This window comes from Anabas testudineus, chromosome 19 (genome assembly GCF_900324465.2).
Source record: "Anabas testudineus chromosome 19, fAnaTes1.2, whole genome shotgun sequence".
NCBI lineage: Eukaryota > Metazoa > Chordata > Actinopteri > Anabantiformes > Anabantidae > Anabas > Anabas testudineus.
Window position 1 is genome coordinate 16,142,571 of NC_046628.1, and position 22,868 is coordinate 16,165,438.

Below are 22,868 nucleotides of genomic sequence, written 5' to 3' on the forward strand. Positions count from 1 at the left end.
CTTCACCTTGCTCTTAACATTCACTGTACGCGCTGTCCGACATGTGCATGCAGCACTGATCCGTGTGCTCTAAGCACCATGTGCACATGTGCACAGCTGGCTGCCTGCTGTTAGTGGAGGTTGGATGCTCAGCTGTGATTAGTCTGGCACAGAAGCTACACTACAGGGCCAAAAGTATGTGGACACTGGCGTATTACACCCAATGAGCTCACTCCCAACGCGTGTTGCTATACATCTGGTTTCAGTCTACGGACAAACAACGCTAGCTGCAGGATTCGTGAGGTCCGACACTGATGTTAGTGGCACATTCTGTCACAGATGGTGTTTGAGTCCATCCCACAGGTGCTGAGGTCAGAGTATCTGCACACATCAAACAGGGAAAGCTGCTTCTTTATGTGCTGAGCTTTGTGCACAGGATCACTGTGATGTTAAAATGGGAAAGTTCACTTAAAGCTAAAATCAGGCAGCATGACAACCAGCTCAAACACACGGCCGGTGTACAGGGACAGAAGGAACAGGAAGTCCTGAAACCGACCCGGATCTCACATCATGGAGTCAGTTCAAGTGTAAAACGTGCACGTTGTTACTCACGGTGCCTGGAAGAGATAGACCCTCCAGTCCGCGGTCCGCAGGTAGAACACGTTGGGCCTCTTGCTGTAGTCTGAAGCTTTCATGGCCAGAGAGTGGTGGATGGACACGGCGTTCTTCAGGTCCTCATCAGTCAGCTGCTTGTCAGGCCTGTACTCCCCCTGGTTACCGAGACAGAATCAATGCTGTGGTTAACACAGAGGAGCAACAGCTGGGAACATACAATCATCAACGTTATAACTTACAACCTGAGCTCTAACGTTATTTCTCATCTGTTTATTGTCGGTTTTTAGTTCTGATCTCATTCTTTTTAGTCATTTTTCATCTCTTTTACTTATTTTGTGCATATTTTTGATCATTGTGTCTCTTTTTTAATTGTTTTTCGTCTCCTTGTGGACATTTTGGGTCTGTTTCTGCTTCTTTACCTTATTTTTTGTTCAGTTTTTATATTTTTCTGGTTGTGATGTATTTGCTTTTAGTCCTTTTTCATCTCTTTTTGGACACTGTGAATGATTTTTTGATTGTCAGGTCTCTTTTTTTAGTTGTTTTTCATCTCCTTATGGACAGTTTGGGTCTGTTTTTATTTTCTTAACTTGTCTTAGTTTTTTTGCATCATAGTTTTCAACTCTTTTTTGTCATTTTGTGCAATTTCTATTGTCATTTGCCTCATTTTAATTGTATCTGTGATCATTTTGGTTGTATTTCTGGCTTTTGTATTTATATATATATAATATTAACATGAGTGGTTTGACCTGTTCACTAATCCGGTCATAAATACAACTAGTATTACAACAAAAATATGTAACGCCTGTAAAAGTCACACACAGTGTGACACACAGAGACACAGTGGCTAAAGGAACACTGTCTTTATATCCACAGTAATAATGATAATAATGAAAAAATATTGATGGACCTTGGTTTTTCAGATCCTAAACTAAACTAAAAGATTAACAAAAAAATTAGGAAACCTCTTAGACAGACACATCACCACACTCCACACAGCATCTCTAGATTTCAAATTAGTGTCTCTTTATTGCAATCTTTCTTCTTTTTGTATTAACTTTCACGTCATACAGATGTTCTGTCAAAGGAGACACATGACTTACAAAGACTTAACAGAGAATCAATGATCAATAATCAAACTGATTCTTTATTCTCTACATGTGCACCAGTGTTATACTGGCTGACGTTGCCCCTCACACTGCTCACAACCAGACTGGGCGGCCCGGACGTCACTTTTTAGACACCATAAAACAGCTCCATTTATGGAGACGGATTGCTCGGTGAGCTGTCACTGCAAAGATGTTTTTTTGTCTCTGATATTTCGTTAAAATGAAGCCTGTGAGGGGATCATGTGTGGGCAGGTAACATGATCGTGAAGAACGTTTGTTTGGTTTCTAAAGAGACACCCACTACGGGGACAGAGATTCACCTGCTGTTACAAATTTCCTGCTGCTATGAAAGAAAAACAGAATGTTTATGAAGACGCAGTCACCTGATATTTTAAAGGTTGAATAATGAATATCAAGTAGTCGCTGTTACAAACAGTCGCTCGCACAGACTTTTTCTCTTTTACTGGCACGAGTATATGTAGTTTAGATGAAAAGTACTGATGTGCATAACAATGTAAGTGACTTACTTTTTGCAGATAGAGAATTAGCCCTTTAAGGATAGCATAGAAGGTTTTCCACCCTCTCTTCCCTCTCGGTGCTGTGAGGAGAAGAAGGTGTTAATATCATAACATCAAATGAGGGTTTTCTCCAGAATATAAGTTATAAATCGACCTGTTAAGAAGTAAGAATCCTGCATAAATACAATAAAGTACAGGGTTATTGCTGGTTTGTGCAGCAGTATTTTAGGTAAAAGAAAACTTCTTTGTTACTACTGAGTGTAATATTAGATTTTACAATAAAGATTTAATAAATTTATAGAATCCATCTTTTTGCAAGTGTAATCATGCGTCCTAGTCATGTTTCAGGTGTCCATAAGTTGTTAGTAGTCCCACAAAACACCAGTTTCAACTGTCCAGACTAAACTAATAAACTATATTTAAAGTAGCATCTGTATAAACAATCTAACCAAATCAGTGTTTTCTGAAGAATAAGTACTTTTATATCTGGTTCTTTGCTCAAATGTTTCCAACTTGCACCATTGAAAGCGTCTCACACGTACTTCTCTTGCCGTCCGAGTCGGCGTGCACTTTGCGGACCAGGAATCCGTTCTTGTACAGCAGCATTCCCGTTGGCTGCGTCCCATCAGACAGCAGCTTCCCACTGCTGCCCTCCCTCTTCATGGACCTGGAAGTGTTGGAGTCACTCAGGCTGTCCCCGAGCTCTGAAAAGGACTTCCGCAGCTCTTCCTCATCACTATGGAGACAAATAAATAATGAAATGATCTGACTCCATGGTGAGCAACACTTATGTGTCATGTCTCATTAGCAACTACGAATAAACACATAATCATTCATCCTGTCCATTTGCCTCTCACTCTGTGCTTGTTACACAAGGAACAGCACAGGACAAGAGGTCCAGAGAGTTCACACACTTACTGGGAAACTTTGGTTTCATACATACAGTACACATGAGTAATCACTGTCCACTGCTGGTGTCTTGACAGAGCTTTTGTTGCACAAGACCTTTGCAAAGTATCGTGTATCAGGGGAAACCTGAGTCAACGAAGCTGTCTTCAAAGCCTGACTTGTGTGTTACTTCCTCTCTCTGCTCCGGTTCTCCTGAGAAGCAGCTCTGCTCTCCTTGATCATAAACTACAGCAGCGAAAAAAAAGTGACACCGTCTATCTCGTTCCTGCTTCCAGGTGAAAAACGGGCATTTTTACCCAGGGGGGGAACTCCTGTCTGAGGTACAGATGCATCACTGTTAGTCTTCCTCCTCTTGATGCTCACACAGGTGAGACGAGATGATTGTGACTGCAACCCAAAGACGGAAGCTTCACCGACTTTACAGAAAGTGACAGGATGAAATTATTTTATTATTTAAACAAAAAATAAAATGGGACACAAACTCTTATATCATACAATATATTATATTATTATATATTATTTTATATATGTGAAGCCGCTATGAGGAAAAACTAACATATCACAGTCAGTATGAGACTTAGAAGCAAATTTAGACAGGATGTACAGAGGCCCTGAGATGTAACATCAAGTAAATTAATATTATTTATAATAATAAATAATATTATGTTTTAAAATAAGCACTGACCATATTAACCACATAAACATTTAAGACATGTTTTACTGTACAGAACTTCTTCAATTATACAAAAATAAATTTCACTTGTGTGTTCAAAACATGTTAAAATATGAATGAAAATATTTTTTGCAACAGCATATGTATCATCCCTTCAGCAACCCTGTCAACATCAAAAGGTTTTATTTTTTATTTTATTTTATAACCTTTATTCATCTCCTTTTAAATAATTGTATATTTCTGCATATTCATGTCAATTCAATAACATTATGTTATTTATGTCATTTTTAATTATTATTATTGCATTATTTTTGTAATATTTGTCTTTCTGTACATTTTTAAATTAAGTCTATTTTATTATTTTATACAACACTAATACTTTCCTCTAATATTCTTGTTTATTAGCCTCCTTGTTTTATTTAGCATTTAATTTAATTATTAATGAAAATGAACTTTTTAAATGTTTTTTTAAATCTACTTTTGTTAGTATCTTCTGTTTAGTTTTATAATTTTATAATTGATTGATACTTTTTCGATATTTTAATATAATATTTTGTAAATATCACCAATTTTATTATTTTTATATCCTGCTGTTTTTTTTTTTGTAACAATGTGTTTTATTTATCTTATTTATATTAAATTGTGTATATTATTGTCTACTGGTCCTTTAATTAGTTTCTTTCAACTTTAAAATTTTACTTATCATTCAATTATTTTATATGATCTATATCATATTTCAGTTATAATGCATTCTACAGTTTTAACATAACTATGTTGTTTATATGATTACATTATAATCAAATGGAGATTTACAAAAAGATACTGACATATAAGATTACTGTCTATTACTACGTATTTATTAGTAGTTTAGTAATATACATTTTTATTAGTGATATAGTTATGTATCCTGTTTGCATGATAGACAATACTTACAATTCACATTGCTACAGCTGTGATAATCCCGTTCTCTAAATAATCCCTCACGATGCTCTGTCTGAACTCTTTTAGTGGTTTTAAACGGATTTGTCACATTAGGAGATGATAAATGCTTTAGGCCACTACAGCATCTGAAACACGGCAAATCCACTTGTTACCTCACCAGGCGGCACCCGTGCAAAAGTTCAGCCCGAAAATAGAAGAAATGGCTGGATGCTGCACCCCCCCGAGAACACGCTATGAGTAACCAACAGTACATAACAGCAGTTAACCCCATGCAGGAGCCGGAGAGAGAAAGGGAGGCAGAGACGGAGCCAATGAGGATGTAGCCTGTTGCCTGGTAACTGCTGGCCTGCCTGAATCCGTCTCCATACAGAGACAACGTGGAGAGATGGAGAGTGGGGGGATGGACGGAGAGGAGAGTGACAGAGATGGAGAGGAGGGGAGCAGAAGGAAGACAAAGATGATCCCTCTCAGATGGCAGAACATTATCAACAATGTGAGTGAGAAATCAAACAGGAGAGACGGAGAAGAGAAGAGCAGGAAAGAAAAGAAAGAAAGGGAAATTAGAGAAGCAGAGAGAAGCGGAACAGGAAAAATGGGAAGGAAAACATAAAAATACAGACAAGAAAATAAAATAGAGATAGGATAGAAAGAAAAAGAAAGGAACTAGAGAAATGGATGACAGGAAGAGGATGAAAGGAATTAATAAGAACAGGAAGTTGGTGGAAAAATTAGTGAATGGAGTAGGAGAGAAAGGAAACGATAAAATAAAAGAAAAGAAAGAAAGAAGACAGTTGCTGCTGATTCTTGGTGCTGATGTTGATGCATCAGACGCCAGTGGAAACAGGTTTCCTGTGTTTCACCTGTGTCACTGAGTCATTGGAGCAAATGGCAAAAAAAAAACAAAACACTACAAACACGAGTGGAAGAGAAGTAATTCAGCCTCACACACACTGTTTTACCTTCATTCACACAGTCTGCTGCTTTATTTAGTACATGTTTAACCTTCATATCATCCACAGAAGTTTATTTAAATGTGTTAGATTTACACTGACCGAGTGTCCAGAGGCAGCAAATTAGCCCCAAATCATGAGGTTCACTTACTTTTTCTTGCCACTGTATGATTTGTGTCTGAAAGTATTAATTTATAATCTAATGTGTAGAATCTCCTGGCACATTTAGCCACTGATTTAAATACAGGAGAAAGAAATGTATTCGTATATGTGAACATAGGAAATTTAACTAGGTTCAGTTTAAGCGTTAGCACCACAGTGTGTGGTGCATTCAGGGACAGTACAGAGTGCAGGTCATCTGTGTTTAATATGACCGTCATGTTTAAATCCGAACGTTTGTGATGAAAAGTATCATAAGGTTGAATCAGTTCTTTCATTGATAGATTTCATGTTGAAACATCATTATAGCTGAAGACAATTCAATAAGACCTTTAAAACACTGATGGATCTCAGCTGATTAATTCATTATTACAGCCATAGATGTCTCACATTCTGCTCTGCCACTGTAGGTGAGAGGTGGCGTCAGCAGACAATTGTGAGACGGGATGATTAGAGACATCGAGGGAGGAGGAGAGAAGGGATTAGCACAATAAAGGAATAATAGAGCAGATGGGTCTCGTCTCCCTCACTCACTCACGTCTTCCTTCTCCGAGCTTTGAGACTTATTATCCTGCTGCAGTTTTCACCCTGTTCTACCTGCTCCCATCCAGAGATCTGCATCTCCACGTATCTCCGACTTGTTGCGTCTCTCTTTCAGCGCTCACCACCTCTCCCTCTGCTCTCCACCCCCGCTCCTGAATGTTGAAGCATGTGTGTACTGTATATATCTGCGGCGGTGTGTGTTTGTGTGCAAGTGGAGAACATGTGGGTGCATCCAACTGCACTGTTGCAAGTGGCCATGTGCGTGTTTGCCTCTGTGGGGGTGGGAAATAACATCCATCGCCATCGTGCTTTTGCATTGTGGGGCGCAAAGAAACGTACTGCACACCCACACGATCACGCACACACACCTGTAATGAGACGTTCACACCAGATTTCACTTATACAGTTTGTATTTCTAAAGCCACAGCAAGTGGTTTGTTTTAGTGTCTGAAAATCACACCTCCATGCTGCAATCTGGAAGTAAATTAGTAAATCGATGGCCTATATATAGCACATAATGATGTGTGTGCAAATTGCAAACAGAACAAACCAATGACAAACATTTGCCAACAGGACGTGCACCAGCACAAATAAAAACATTCGTGGCCTCAGAATCGATCTGTCACAGGATGTCAATGAGTTTGAGAGTGAAAAAGTGTCCTCTGTGTGATGAAACATGCCTCCTCTAAGCAAGCAGGGTGTGAAAGTGGTGGCAAAAGTGACTCTGTGCTCTGCTTTCAAATAAGATTTTCAAAGCTGAACTCCAGCCCAGACAGAATTTACTCTATTGCAATGATTTTGGCTGAAGTATTAAACAACGAGCATGTGCAGCTCTGCCAAAACCAAATAAATCACTGCTGCTGTCGGCTGAATCTCTTAATCTGTAATTCATTTTGTTTGGAGGTGGATTCTCCTTTGTTTGAGGGTGTTTTTGTGTCTAGAAATGACACCTTTCCTCCCCCCACACGTGGTCTCTTTAACGCGACGGCACTGTTTAAATAGCTGTCTATATGTCAGTGGAGATGTTTGAACTGGATCGCCTGCCTCTCTGTGGATCTCCTCCTCGATCTGCTCCTCTGACCACTTTTATTCAGCTGCTTCGGGAGCGCTGCTACTGCTATTTTTGGAAAGGTAGTAGGAGGCTCTGGTCACACCTTTGTTCAGGATGCAGGTAAAGAGAGATTTAAACGGAGCTGAGTTTCTCTCTGTCTCTGACGCTTCGTCTTTGTTCACATGCACTGAAACATACAAATACATTTCCTGTGTGTCTTCACATGTACAGTAAACTATCTATCTGCTGCTGTGCGTTTTTGCTACTGAGATCACAGGGAGGAGAGAGCGATGCGGTAGCCATGGAGTCGTATCCATGGTGCCGTCACTATGGCAACAAAGCTTGGAAAGCTAGTGACTTAATTGGCATCTCTGAGGCACTCTGAAACTGTGATCCAGAATAGCAACCCTTGACACACTAATGGTTCCTTCACATGCCAGACAACGCTCACATCTTTAACGAGGAAGCTAACAAGTTAATCAATATTCGTTATTGTTATCTGCCCTTCAGGACAGTGTGTGTGTGTGATTAGGTTACTAATAGACAAAGCTAAAACAGAAATGAGGATAACATTGTGGAAAATATCATTTTACAGTGAATAATATCAACATGAAATTACTTACAGTGTCCATTGCAGCTTCTGGTTCTTGATTGAGTTGTAGAGAGCCTGAAGAGGAAAGTGAGAAATTCAGGTTTCCAGATAAATACAGCAAAAAACACTTGAGATTTGATTAAAGGTAATATTGTGGTTTTCTGTGAAAGCTGCCCAGTAAGCAAGCTGGGTTAATTCAATACATTTTATCCCCTTCATGCTGCACAAACCGCTCTTTGTCTGAGCTTAACTCATTTTATTTGCCCATCAATCAATCAGTCGTCCAATCAGTGCAGCAGCACCACATCAGTTACAAAGCCAAAAAGAAAACTGCATCGATGTGCACAAAGCAAAATCAAGTTACAGCCTACAAACATGAAGTCTGCGAAAATAAAAGTAACAATATCAAACACGAGTCTGAGACTGAACCAGAATTCCAGTATTTTCTGTGCTGTTAGTGGTTAAAATCACAGTCGACATATATATGATGATATTAGTATACACGGTACGTCCGTGTTTTAAAATATACAGTAACACTTTACAGGTGAGGAGGGAATTAATAAATAGTTCATGAGTAATTCCTGAACTCTGTAGAGGGCGGACTGGGAGATATTAGATTAATCCATCAGTAGATAATAATACCTGTGAAACTGATAAGAACTTTCTTTACGAATCTTAACTTATTAATCACTATTTAATCATTAGTTCACGTTAGTAAATAAAATAACCACACAGATTTATCAGTTATAGATCAGCTGTCAAATCAAATCACGGAGAAATTCAGGTAAATGTCAAACACACAGACTATAAAGCAGCATAGTGTGATGTAATATTATCACCACAGCATTTCTGTCAGGTATGAATTATTATAAACCTTTAATGAGCTGCGTTTCCCAAAAATTAAGATAAGTTATAATTAGAGGATATTTTGTTCTTGGACATGAGGTTCTGGCAACAACGTGCTGTTTAGCAACTACCGAGCAGAGTGCGAGCTTCGTGCACTGGAAGTGTTATGTTCACAAATAGTTCAGACACCGTTCACAACAGAGATAAAACAACAGAAGTGTTAGAGTAAGATTCTTTATATTTTTACCTGTTGACCATGAAGATGTGGTTAAAAAACATTTAAAGAAGACGTCATATTATAATCCCAGCTTCTATACGTACAAACAGCAGTAGCATTGGAAACTATGTTGTGTGTTTCACCTGTGTTTACTTGATGTGTTTCTTTATTTTCTGTAGAAATTCTGTTTTGGTGCTTTATGTGCAAAACTTAGACACAGTGCTCGGTTCGATGTGGACACTCGGTTAATAACTGCTTACGTAACATTTAGATAACCGCGTCTGTATCAACTTGTCATATTCAATCTTAACATATGTGAATATTAAAGATACAGTATGTACAACTGAATAATCATAGTCAACATAAGATCTAGACCCACAGAGGGTTTAACGAGGGAACAGCTCTGGAGAAACAACACATTTGACTTTAACTTCCTCAAAATCTGTAGTGACAGTCGAGACTTTTAGACACTTCTCATTCAACAGGCCACTGTGACACCGGCCTGTGCCAGTTAGACGTGACATGTCAACTTGGTTTCACAGCCGTTTAGCAGCAGAGGGGGGAGAGAAGACAGCAGGAAGCCATCACACTGTAGTGTTCAGGACACAGACTGAGGCAGTGGAAGCTGCTGCTAGACGTCGGTGACAGCTGAGGTGATGGCGTGGACCCGCACAGGCTGCTCCTCCCCACCTCACTCACCTGTGAACTCCCTGAAGACCTAGAAACCTCATACTCAGCTAAATCGATCAGTGTCCATTATGTTCCTTTGATTAAAGAACTCCTCCTAAAGGTCTGCACTTGAATTATGCATGTTTTAGACTTCCAACCTATTATGACTATCTGTGTGTTGCATTGTGAAGTTCAGTCAAATGAAACTGGATTTCTAATGGGGTTTGATTCTGCAGAGCTAATCAGGTTCATTTTCAGCTTTTTCTTTGAAACTGCCACTAATCAGAAATACTTCCAGAGTGTCATGAATATTAACGACGAGTCAGCCGACACCATTATAGATTTATTCAGGGTTCCCTACGCTCTACTGTCAAATCTTAGTATTCAAACTATGTTACAAACTAAATGTGCTCATACATTTTAATAGTCATGATAGAAATGAAGTCAAGCTTCCAGGGACGGCCAAGTCGACCAGTTTTAAAAAGTGGGGGAAAAAACTGCTTCTGTAGCACAAATCTGGTCAACATCAAATATTAACAGTGAAAATGTAAAACTACAGTGATCTGGAGCTCCTGAATCTGTCCACACAAGTTATTACATTAAATTACATAAAACAAAACAATCCTCACAAAAGCAACAAACGTATAAGCTAAAACTGAAGAATATTAAGTATCTGAGCTTGAAAATATCTCCAACAGCTGTAATTAGTTTCCCGTTGACTGATTTAGATCTAGTCAGTAATAATGATGGGTTTTCTTTCTTTCGATAAATGTATGCACATGGTGCCTAAGCTGACACACTTCACTGCTGATTTAGCGTAAGAGAAACATACTGTAGCTGAAACTGTGTCACAGCTGAGCTCATCTCCCAACGCTGAGTTCGTCCTGCAGAGTATTTTTTGCATTGGAGGAATGAAAATCAACCTCTTACTGTAAATACTATGGGAACACACGGTATGAACAGCACTGGGATTTAAAGGTAGAAGACTAAAGAGGGAGACGAGTAAATCAAAAAGGTAGTTGAAGGGAAAGTATAAATCAGTCTGGAGGCTCATTGAGAAAAGGATGGATGCTCATCACCTTCACCTCCTCAATGCCACCAAGTGCCTCAAATGAGACCCATTAGCTGTGAGTGGTGGATTTACACAGTGTGCTGCACTGAGCTGCAGTGCACGGCCCCGTCAGGCCCGGCTGTGTCACAGCCTCCTTCATCAAACACAGTACATGTGAAGGTTTACAAACTGCTGGCCCCATCCAGACCATCGGACAGGTCTGTGAGCTACTACCTGGTGTTACACGAAGTGTCCAACTGACATGAAACAAAGCAGGAAAACAGGATTCAGAAAGTCCACTGACAAGCTCATGACAAATTATATGTCTCAATGACTCGTGAAAGTGAGAATAACAGGAGATAGAGAACAGCTTTCAGTACCTTCCTCCTTTTTCTGGCCTGTGGGTGATTCTGGCCATCCTGAGCTTTGCCCAGCAGGTCTGGAAACACCAAGGGTTTGAGCGAGCGTGAGCGCGGGGTTCTGGGATAGCGGAACGGGTCCATCATACGGAAGTCTCTACCGTAGCGCACAGTGCAAAGAGAGCGTGAGCGTAGGCGCCCTGCCGAGTGCAGGCTGTTAACACCAATCATGGTCTGAGAGGACGGTGCAGAGATCACACAGAACTTGGCTTCAAGTCCAAAGAAAGCTGGACGTGTGAGATCAGCCCAAAGAAGTGAGTCTGTATGTTTTACTGTAGAAAAAAAATCACGTGGACAAAAAAGACTTCTGCCAAAGAGACTAAAAGTGTGAAATGAGGTTTGTCTGATCTGGAAACTGTCCAATAAACACTTGGAGAGGCTGATGCGCCAACAGACAGCTGGAAGCGAATTCAGTTGTTACAGAAAGCAGCCGGTGATCAGTGGAGACCACAGAGGGAGGTAACACATCATCAGGCTGCTGTCAAGTCAGTCGGCTGCACCAGTGGACCGTGCTATCAGCAGGAATCAAACCTCAACAGTCTCGTCCCTGAATGTCTTGATCAACACCCAGCAGGCAACTACGGGATGCCCACCTGATGCTGAATTATTGATAAGAGGTCCATGCATTATACATGTAGAGAAACAATTTAGTGGAGTACTTCTGCAGGTGAGAGGAGGCCACAGTGGTGCAGTAAATCCAACACTTCTCTTCCAGTGTCAGCGCCCATCTATTGAAGTGTAATGTGAAATCATTTGCAGTTTAAGGCAGTTCATTTCTCCAGGTGACTGTTTAGAAGTGCGTACGTGGATGCGATCGTCCGCCAAGTTACTCAAAGGTGACACCTGTCCAGCAAAAGCCACCAAGAAGTCACTACAGTGATGAGTCCATAAATTCTCACTCACACAGAGGGACCCAAGCTGACACTCTCACAGATGGTATGAAACGCTGGCAGAGGTGTGAACGGACAGCCAGCATGAAACAGATGGGTGCAAAATGTGGAACTGAAGAGGTAAAAAACAAAACAAAACACACACACACAGGCATACAATAAGCTTGTAAGCTTATATGAACACAAACAGTGTAAAGAAACACACACACAATGGAGGGAGATGCAGGAGGAGGTGCAGCCGCCCTCTGACTTCGGAGCAGGGATTCCAAAGAGCACCGCTGATTTCGTCACAAACCCGGAGAGACAAACACAATAAACGACTACGAAACAAGAAGCAGGTGTAGAAACGCTGAGATTCAGCACAAAGAAGTACAGTATGCACGTTCCTGTTGCTCCCACTGTAAAATGGATCCCATCAGCTTTACAGTAACAGTGCTGATGGCCAGATTGTCACTTCTCCCTCCTGCTCTCTGTCCATGTGTAGACATCCGCTGTCATCATTTACTCATTTTCCCCCTCTGTGATCCACTTCTCTTACAGAGTATTTTCCCTCAAGACTCTCTTTGCACTGGTTTTAGTCTCTTCCCGTTGCACATTCGGTGAATGTGGGTGTTTGAAGGAAAAAAATCCGCTCTCCTGCTGCTGATGTCTTTCATACCTTCCCTGCCTTTTGTTTGTCGATCCCTGCTTCAGTTATCTGTCTCCAATCTGTTCGCCCGGGCTTTTCTTTCTTCCTTTCCTTCTCCCTGCTGCTTCTGCTGCTGCAGAGGACGAGCAGAGGAAAGGAGAGCTGGCTGCTTGGATCGGAGAGCGAGAAAGAAGCGGATAGGGACAGCGCTCTCCCTCTCTCTGCCTGCTTCTCTCTGGCATCGTCAATGCGTACCTCCCTCCCTTCCTCCCACCCTCCTTCTCTCAGTCATCTCCAGCAAATCACAGTCTTCCAACTGTATCTTCCATGCAAACACACATGCACACTTAAAAAAAAACGCTTGCAATCAGTATTCAGAGGAAGAAATACACAAAAAAATCAGCATCATGAAAATGTGTGTGTATTAAGCAGCACTGCTCATGAATGAAGGGAATCGTTTTTGGGAAAAAGTCCTAGCAGCTTTCTTTCTGAGAACGAGATTTGAAGATTCTCGAGTAAGAAATGCCAAACAGAGGGGGCTCAGCCAAGATCGACATGGAGCCAGATCTCCAGATTCCTCTTATTAATTAAAACCAGAAAAATAAACAAAAACGAGGCCAAAGGAAAAAGAGACGGCAGAAAACCAAGCATCTGACAAATGATGAATGAATGAGGTGTTTCCTCCAGAGACACTGTTGGAGTTATTGACTTGAGAGTGATTAACAGGGACCGCGTGAAGGGAAAAATCTGGAACCACAGAAGTGTGACGGAAGATTTAATGGCTGTGTCAGTCATAGACCATTGGTATTGATTGGATCCATAATCAAAACAAACCAAATGATTCAGTGCTCAGTTTTACTGTGTTACAGATCATTAAAAGGTTAAGAAAATAAAACAATGAAGAAATAACGGATAAAAAATTAGAGAAATAGGCACCAATTTAAGTTTTTACTGTATAAACAGATAAAAAAGGAAAATCGAGCAGGTGTTGCTGCAAGAATGAAACATCACGCGTGAAAGTTTGTGTATTTAGTTTGGATTTTTATAAAATCCAAAAACTCGCATTAATACTGAGAGGACATGTGAGCGTTCAGGAGCAGGAAGAAGGCAAAAACAGGGAGTAAAGAGGTTTAGTTAAGATCCAGGTTCAAAGTCCAAAGGCAAACTGCATGGGAACAATCTGTCAGAGCACTGAGTGAAAGGCAGGTGAATATACAGGAGAGCTGATTTGTGAATGGGCAACAGGTGAGTGCATGTGTAGAGCAGAGCCAGGTGGCTGATTAAACAGACCACATGCAGAACAGGTGTGCAGGTGAAGCAGGTGAAGCAGGGAAAGGAGTTGGAGACATCTGGAGGCTGGATGGGGAACAGGTGGGCAGACGAACAGGCTGAGACGAATCCAGGTCGAACTGTGACGGGAAGCAGCACTTTTATTTACCCTGTTTTGTACCAACTGCTCCACAGAAGAGATCAGAGCTGACGGTTTAAAGATGTCTTCAGAAGAAAATGTGAAACTTTTTGTCTCGTAAACAACCAAACTGAAAAGCTCATGAGTTCTGAGTTTTCCCTCTTCGATAATGAAGCACAACCCACCACACAACAACTCATTTCAGACACTTAACCCACCACGGTTTTAAAAAAGTGCTGCAGTGGCGGTACAGTGTGGGAAACTGTTGTTATTCTTTACTGCTATTAATGAGGGAACTCTTTACTGTTCTCTGAATGACTCCACGGTGCTACAGGCCAGTCTGCTGAGCTCATAGACACAACCAGAGAGCAATCAGGAGGCTTTGTCGTTCTCTATCGATTTCCATGGATATCTCTTTCTATATTCCATCTCGACAGTCACTCGCCAACGAGCTCCGCGAGTCATCACATCACCGAGACTCTAGAAAAGCAGAGCCACTCCATCACCACCTAATCCCGAAGGGCAATCCAGGTGCGTCAGCTACAAATTTCCATCTCCCCTCTTCCGGCTCACTCAACCTCCAACAGCATCGAGACCCCTGAGGGATTCTTCCCACCGCCCATCTTCACTGGCCTACGTGCTCTGAAGCCGCGCTCATCAACAGGGTCTAATAGCCAATGTCCTTTTCTGGGGTCACTCAATAAACACTGTATTGATCTTTTACTATTGAACTAAAAAAAGCCAGGATGGAAAATAGCGACTGATGGGATTGTTACAGGAAGCAGAAATTCAACCATGTCACAGCTTCAGCAGTTTAATTAGCTACGATTCTTTTATAAACTTCTGCCTGAATTATGCTTCTGTGTTGTGCACCACGTGAACATGTGGTGTGGTGTTGTAGGTCTGAGTGTCCGCCTCCTGTTCCTGAAACCTTTCCTTCCTTATGATCAGCTGTCATCAGACTGGACATGCTGCTGAGATGTGAGCAGCGCCCTCCTTCCCAACAAAGCATCTGTGATTCTAGCAGGAGGGAACAGAAAGGAGCATCAGTGAGCTCAGGGGAGCGGGGGCTAACCTTTGGCTGCAAAACCCCAACAACCTGCATGGCTGCCTGTTACAGGAGGAGGAAGCTCTGCTGTTAGTTTGTGTCTGTACTCGTCTCTCGGACAATTATCCTCTCCCTCCTTCTTTACTTCAATCTGTGGGCGGCGGCAGCAGCTTGTGTGCTTGTAGCTCCAAGCTTGAATTCCAAGAAACCAGCGAGGTGCACCTGTGCGAAACGCTTGACCCCGAATTACTCCCATGAAGCTGGGTGACTGCAGCCGACGGTCCAACTCAGAACAGGGAGACACCTGCTCACGCTGGAGAAATCTGTTGTTGTTACTTTACGCTCTCGGTCTGTTTCCTTATCTGTTGTCACTCTCCCTCTTCATCCCTTCAACCCACTAAATATTTTAAATCCTCTATAAATCTCTGCCTCTGTCCTTCATGCAGAGTCCAGACACCTCAGGCAGAGGGGGGGGCACATGTCTCTGCTGACCTAAGCAGCTGTCTGTCCGTCACACACGCTCTCGCCGCCTCTTCCTCGTCTAAAACACTACAAATGTGTGAGACGTGCATCTCAATCAATATCTGGTTTCACTGAGCTCCATCTTGGATCAATATCCACATTTACTGCTGTGGCCAGCAGGTGTTAGCATCTGTTTCATTAGAGAGAATGAAATGATTTAGGATGAGGATATGTGCAGTTTGTCTTTATTGATCTGATTGTTCTGAGTTTATTTGGAAAATGTTCTAACTTGAAAAATGATTCTGAAATCTTAAATAAAAATAATTTTGAACAACCGCACTCACCTCCTTCGTCTTTTTCTAATGTGGCTGCTTCAGTGTGGACCTTTACATTTTGTTTACTGACTAGAAAACGGCAGCTGCACTGTTTTACTTACACTTGACCTCTCATCAATGCGATTCAAAAACACCACAGCACAGGCTGCGTTCACATCTCCAATGTTTCTATCCTCCTTTTTTTACGTTCACGTCCGTAGCTCCTTCGTGACCACATGGTTTCTGCTAATGTTTTCCTTTTTTCTAATTTCCCCAGTCTTTTTGTGTTTTTATGTCTCCATGCTTCAACAGCCACAACCAGAGGCATTTTATTTTCGGATCGTCCGTCTGTCTCAAGATCTCAAGAGAAAAAACGTCTTCACTTGGACTCACAGGAACTGATTCGATTTTGGTGGTGAAATGTCAAAGACCAAGGTCACTGTGATATTAATTATGTGAATTCTTGTAAATGCACCAATCATCTATGTAAATTTATGCATCCGCTGTCTGTGGCATTGATCAAACATTACACTATTAAACATGCAGGGCAGTCGGCTGTGAGAGAAAGTGTTTGGGAGTTCAAGCTGCAGAGGAGAAGAGAGAACTGTCCTGGCTCTAAAGTGATGTGACTTTAAGACCCTTCACATAACTGCTGCATCATTTTATACAGAACAGAACAGTTTAACATCATATTCTCTTTACTGTAAGTTCAGTGATGTGTGTTTCTCTTCCTATAACCTGCATCGAGCAGACTGCAGACACATTCATAGCTTGGGTCAGATCGACAGCGTGGACACGTGCAGGAATGATTTCTGTTCCACTCATTAACAAGAAACAAACACACCAGCCGTCTTTTCCCTTGGCATTGATGGTGCTATGCTATCGATAACATCAGTGCACCTAATTACTGTTCGAAGAGTGCGCTTCAGCGTCTGATTGAGCTGTACAACATTTTCATTTCAGCAGAATTAGTTCTCCTGCTCTAATGCGGGCTGGTAACCTACTTCAGTGCATCTTTAGCTCCGACTTCAAGCTCTAAGCCCTGAGCAGTGCTGAGGAAAGAGGGTGTGTGTGTGTGTGTGTGTGTGTGCACAGTATGTATCTGTGAGCTCACAATAAAGGGGGAAAGTTTCCTCTACAGCAGAAGCTTGGGCCAAAAGCCAGAGTTTCCCATTCTGCAGGGAGCTGCTGTAGCTACACAGCAGTTTTCTATACAAGCTGGTGTGAAGGGGTAAGGGAACATGAAGCAGTCATGAAAGCTGCAAAGCTACTGCAGCACTGGGACCGTACGGTTTAATCATTTCTCTTTGTAGTAATTTCCCAAACAGTGAACTACTCATTAGTTATGAGCACATTTAGTCGCAGTACTGCAAAAACAAAAACTGCATAAATTACAGTATAAGTTTGGTTGAAAACTCTTAATTTTGTAAACTACAAAAAAGAATTCTTATCTTTATTAAGATATTTACACATTTGGAGTGTTACACAGGGAGATCGATACCTCTCCTGTACCTGTTAACAGAAACATGGAGCTACTGTAGCGACTCTTTCTTGGCTCTGAGCCGTATTCTGCTGGTTGTCGATCACTTAGAGCCAAACATTCGTACCATAAATTATAAAACTGTTGTTTTGAAATGGTTGAGAGTAACAGTAATGGTGTGTTAATTAATCAGGTCTACAGGAGCTTAAAGCCTTACTGCAGCCTGTCAGCAAGTCACATCACTGCTGACTGATGGTCTGGTCTTTGTAACTGGGGGAAGAACTATCCTCTGGAGTACATTAAGTTAGTTTAAGGCCTTGTTATGAATCCTAGGACAAGAACACACTGATTGAGACAAATGAGCTCTGGTACTGGAACGGACATGATGCATGTACAACCTTTATTCATCTTGTTTGTGGTGAGAGGCAGCAATGTGTACAACATCATGTCAGTTTAATCATGCTGTCATTGTCAGTGTTTCAGTTAAAAACATTTCATTTACCATGTAAATCATTTAAAAACTGCTGAAATCAACTCAAGCTGCACGAACATATGGTCGAGAAACGAATGCATTAATTAATGCTGCTCTGCTCAGGGCCTCAACAATAAAGACAAAATAAAAAAGAGGATTACTGCATTGCGGTTTTATGCCTGCACCAAGCAGTGAAGCTGCACTTTACATGCATGTCTGTCCAGACTCATATTCTAACCAGTTCATCCATCACTCTGTCTTCTGCTGCAGAGTTGCACAGTAACTTCAGACTAAATCACCAAATAAATGTCCTCTACACTTTACTTTCACAATGCTACTCAAATACAGTCAAATGAATGCACCAATATCTAATATTTACATGAGGGTAGTGGAAGGAAATTATTTTTATTTCACATTATTTGGTTGATTTGCACTAAATCTGGGTCAACTGTGTCACCTTTCTTTTTTGTCACACATAACCTCATCTTTACTTCCTCAATCTTCGGATTCTAATCGAAATCCAATTTAAGAAGTCTTTAAATAAGTAGTTTATCTGCAGCATGCTGTAAAAATGTTTAAGTCAGGGTTGTGAAGCCAGAGCTTCACACACACAGTTTAGAAGATTGCTCCATTCTGATCCTCCATCGTAGTGATAATAGGAAACATCACAGGGTTTAATCAAAAGAAGCTGAACTGAGGAGAAAAGTAATGAGAGGATGAGTTGAGAGGGAATAATTGAGAGAGAGGAAGAATCTGCGACAACGGAGAGAAAATGACTGCAGACGACAAATGAAGCAAAAAGCTACAAAACACGGCAGAAAGTGAAGCAACATCAGTGATGAAAGCAGGAGAGTAGTCCACCTGAGGGAGCGAGGTGGAGAGGAGGTGTCATTGGGATGCAAAGCCCCTCTCATTATTTTCCAGTTCGCCACACAGCAGATTTGTGTTCTAGCTACAGTGGCACCACTCGAAGGTTTCCTGTCCCTCAGAGAACAGCTTCAACGTAGGACACCGTCTTAAATAACTGCACCGTCTATATATGTTATATCTCTGTAACTTCCTGTAAACATCACTAAATGTACAGTACATAAACCAACTGTGTAAAAATATGGGAATCTAAGGAGTGACAAAGAAAAGATGCACAAGCTGAACAGTGTGTGACTGTTTCACCATTAGTACACGTGTGCTGCACCTGGAGAAAATGAGACAGAGTGAAGGATTCTTCTGGCTCTTTCCTAATGTACTTACAGCACATAAAATAAAGAGACCAGACACAAAGGGGGAAATGGGAAAGCAAGAACATGAGTGGAGGAAATGAGGGTTGCAGGGTTAGAAGTGGGGGGGGGGATGACAGTAATTTTGTAGCAGGAAATGATGAAGTGATAACAGAACAGGGAGGTGAGGGGAAAACTGGAAAGAAAAGCAAAGTTCAAACTTGGACAAGTTGGACCAAAAGAATCCAGCTGAATAAATCTATCTCACTAATACGTGACCAGTTAAAGATTATATAGAATATAAGTATAATATAAGTCAGCTGTTATAGCATGAAGTCACATGTGTTGTGTCTAAATACTTTACTGTTTACACTAATTAAGTGATTAAAATACTACTGAACTTCATGTTGCATGATTTTCTGCAGAGATCTGAAATGTTAACGTCTTTTAAACGAGAGAAGGACTTGAAGAAACATAGAGAAGAGAAACAACCACAAAGACAAATGAGCTGCATCAAGTGAACAGGACAATGAAACTTCTAAATACACGTTTATATGTCACTTTGTTTTCTGAAGAGCCGGTGAGTTGAATCTAGGACAAAAGAGGAGAAGAAGGAAAAGAAGTAGGGAGGTAAGAAGAGATCAGAGCAGAACTGGGTGGAGGTGAAAGAGTGAAGATAAGAGTGGCAGCGAGACCCAGTCTACAGACGGAGATTAGACTGCACCGGAGCCAAACAGAGCCAACGATAAGGAGTAAGTGAGAGTGGGCAGGCCGAACATTTAGAGAGCCAGAGAACAAGAGAACGAGAGAAACAGAGTGGAGATAGCGTGGCTGCAGGGAAAGAGAAGAACAGTCTCACTGAGAGAGAATAAAAGAGCGTGGAAGACATTATTTCATGTCATTAACTTTGTGTCTTCTCTCTCCTGTAGCTGTTTCCTCCTCTCCCTGTGCATCTCCCTCTCTCTGTTCTCCTCTGCAGGTATCCTGTATATCTCCAGAGTCCAGAGCATTTAGAAACAGCTAATGCACGTCTGTAGGCCTCCGTTTTTGCCTGGCATGCTTTGCTCTCAGTGGCACTGGACACTATCTGCCCTTAATAACAGACACAGCTTTTCATTTTTGATTTGTTCCCATCATTTCTGCAGAATAACACGGCCTCTCTCTCTCTCTCTCTCTCTCTCTCTCTCTCCCTCGTGTATTATAAATACCCCATTACTTGTTGACTTGCACTCTGGGACCCGGTGGCATGTTGACGAACCACTCTGCAGACAAAACTAATCAAAGGCATCATCATTAGGCGCACCACTGGACAGGCAACCCACACTGATTGGGTTATTTTGCCACATCATGTGGCCCGAGGCCTCTGTCTGAACCCTGTCTGATGATTCTTGAGCTATTTCAACCAACCTCAACTTGGTTAAGCTAACAGCCTAATCTAATGCCGATGAAGTCACGTACAGATACCCCGAGGGCGGCTGTGTCTCATTCCCCTTGTCTCCAGATCATTTCCTTGGAGTGTAGCAGGAAGTGGCAGGCCTGGGCAGGCTTCTGATTGGAGGCCTCTGGAGATGAGGTGAATGCCAGCTGGCAGCGAGCGCAGGCCAGACAGCCTGGCTCAGTCCCACAGATCTGAGGGACAATACAATGCTGGCACACACAATCTGCTCGCTCTCATTGGAGCTGCGTGTTTGTGTACGACGACATGTGCGTGCGCTATTTTAGACTTGAAAGTAGCTTACTTTAAGCAGATCCTTGGGAAAATCTTGGCCATCATTCAGTCCTTCCAGGTTGCCAATGAACTGTGTGCATGACATCCTCTTGCCAATGTTCTGCAAACACAGAAATAAGTGTAAATGTACTTTTACTTCACACTTCACACAATCTTCAAACTTCAGTTTAATTAATTTAAAATCAATCATCTTTATTAAAATCTCTTTTATTCTTTCTATGAATGAATGAAAACCACCAATCTTGGTTTGACTGTTCTTTAAAATACTCTGTTAAATGTTTAAAAGATTTAAAGATAAAAATTTCAGGTATAAATTTTTATTCTGGGCTTTAATAAAATATTTTTGGACCATTCTATAAAGTGCAGATTGTTCTTATAATGACTCTTGATGCAGTACGTGTTCAATTTAGGTCTTTAAGGATGATTTCAGGTTGAATCTGGTCCTTTTAGTCCATTCATAAACCACTGGGCAGAAATGTTCATGATCAATAAATGTGATTTTCTTGTTTAGTTCAAGGATCTGAAGAGGAGGGAGTACTGGTGGGGTACAGAGTGTAAATCCCAATAATTCATTAGGCTAAATAAATACAACACTGTGATCATGATGAGGACAGAAATGATGTAAAGGTCAAACTTTAACAGTTAAAGCTGCTCCCACTTCAATTCATCATTCATCCACGGAGCTCTACTATCGCAGAAAAGAGACAACAATGGACCAGATTTGCAAATGGAGACTCGACACTGTGGAAGCAGCAGATTAATGATGGTGAAAGAAGCTCGGCAGGCGTACCTGCAAACCCAGATCAGCTGGGGACTCTAATATTTCCTGATCTCCAGAGTTAATAAGAATTATTAAAGTTTTCATGTCGTCGTTTCTCATTTGTGTAACCTGCAGCTGACGTGCAGCACCTGTACACTTACTGTAAAGTAACATGTTTGTATATGTGCATGTTGTACACTTCATATACACACACGTGCTACATACACAACTACACACACACTAACACACTAGTTTCTACTCACTTGACCGTGTAGATCAGTGTTGAGCAGCATTAGGGCACAGGTGAGAGTGTGAACTGCATCTGAACGGCAGGAAGACACTTGTTTAAAGTCATTTATGGTTCAACGCTGTCACATTTCAAATAACCATCAAAAGTTTGGACGAGCATCGAAATGTTCCTGTTTATGTAGAAAAGCTGATTTTATAACATCACATTGATCAGAAATACATGTAGATGTTGTTAATACTGTAAGTTATATTACTGCTGTAGGAGTCTTTTTATAACATGGTGTGTTTGCTAATGCAGGTATATTAATTTAAAAAGAGAACTGATTGTTAGAAAACAGCCGAGACATGTATCCTTTCATGAAAAACAAACTTTTTAATGTATGATCTATACTGAAATACTGAAATACTGGAATTACGTTGAATCCAAGTTCAATTCAAAGCTCACTGTCTAAGAACTGTGTCTCTGGGGTTTGGCTATTTTTCCACTGCTGTAATGAGAGCTCTTCTCTGCAGCACTCACCCTCTGATGGCATGACTTTTGGGTTGCAGTCCAAATAACGCCTAGAAAAGTGTGACAGCACCCTCTCCCTCTCCTGAGTCTCCCCCATCAGGGCAAACTGCCTGAGGAACGTCCTGCAGCCACGAACACAAGGACGGTCAGCAAAACTGTTATTTATCCATTAAAGATTTAAAATGTCCATTGTCTATACAACACTACTGTCTGATTTAATACGAAGAATGAATTATAAGAATTAAATCAGAGGATCTGACAAATCAAAACAGCTGATTATAATTTTTACAATTACAGATGGAAAAGGACAAAAGGTACAATAAGTACATACATTAAAGAACCATTATGATGCTTCATCATCCACTATCATCACTTCAATGATAAACATTTAGTAAAATTATCACCTTTTCTGACAGTTTCAACCAAAACTGAGAACATTGTACAGGGGTACCTAATAAAGTAAG

The 22,868-nt window shown here is 41.1% G+C and overlaps 1 protein-coding gene across 2 annotated transcripts in view; it reads right to left on the reverse strand.

Annotated features, from left to right (window-relative positions):
- LOC113156775 (PH and SEC7 domain-containing protein 1-like) overlaps positions 1-22,868 on the reverse strand; it is a 49,804-nt gene that overhangs the window by 6,173 nt on the left and 20,763 nt on the right. For both annotated transcript variants that reach the window (XM_026352081.1, XM_026352082.1), the window contains 7 exons: positions 22,414-22,526; positions 21,908-21,966; positions 20,895-20,984; positions 8,069-8,112; positions 2,761-2,954; positions 2,228-2,298; positions 592-749 (listed from right to left, as the gene is read on the reverse strand). In XM_026352081.1, the coding sequence (XP_026207866.1) occupies positions 592-749; positions 2,228-2,298; positions 2,761-2,954; positions 8,069-8,112; positions 20,895-20,984; positions 21,908-21,966; positions 22,414-22,526 (729 nt within the window). The remainder of the gene's footprint in view (positions 1-591; positions 750-2,227; positions 2,299-2,760; positions 2,955-8,068; positions 8,113-20,894; positions 20,985-21,907; positions 21,967-22,413; positions 22,527-22,868) is intronic.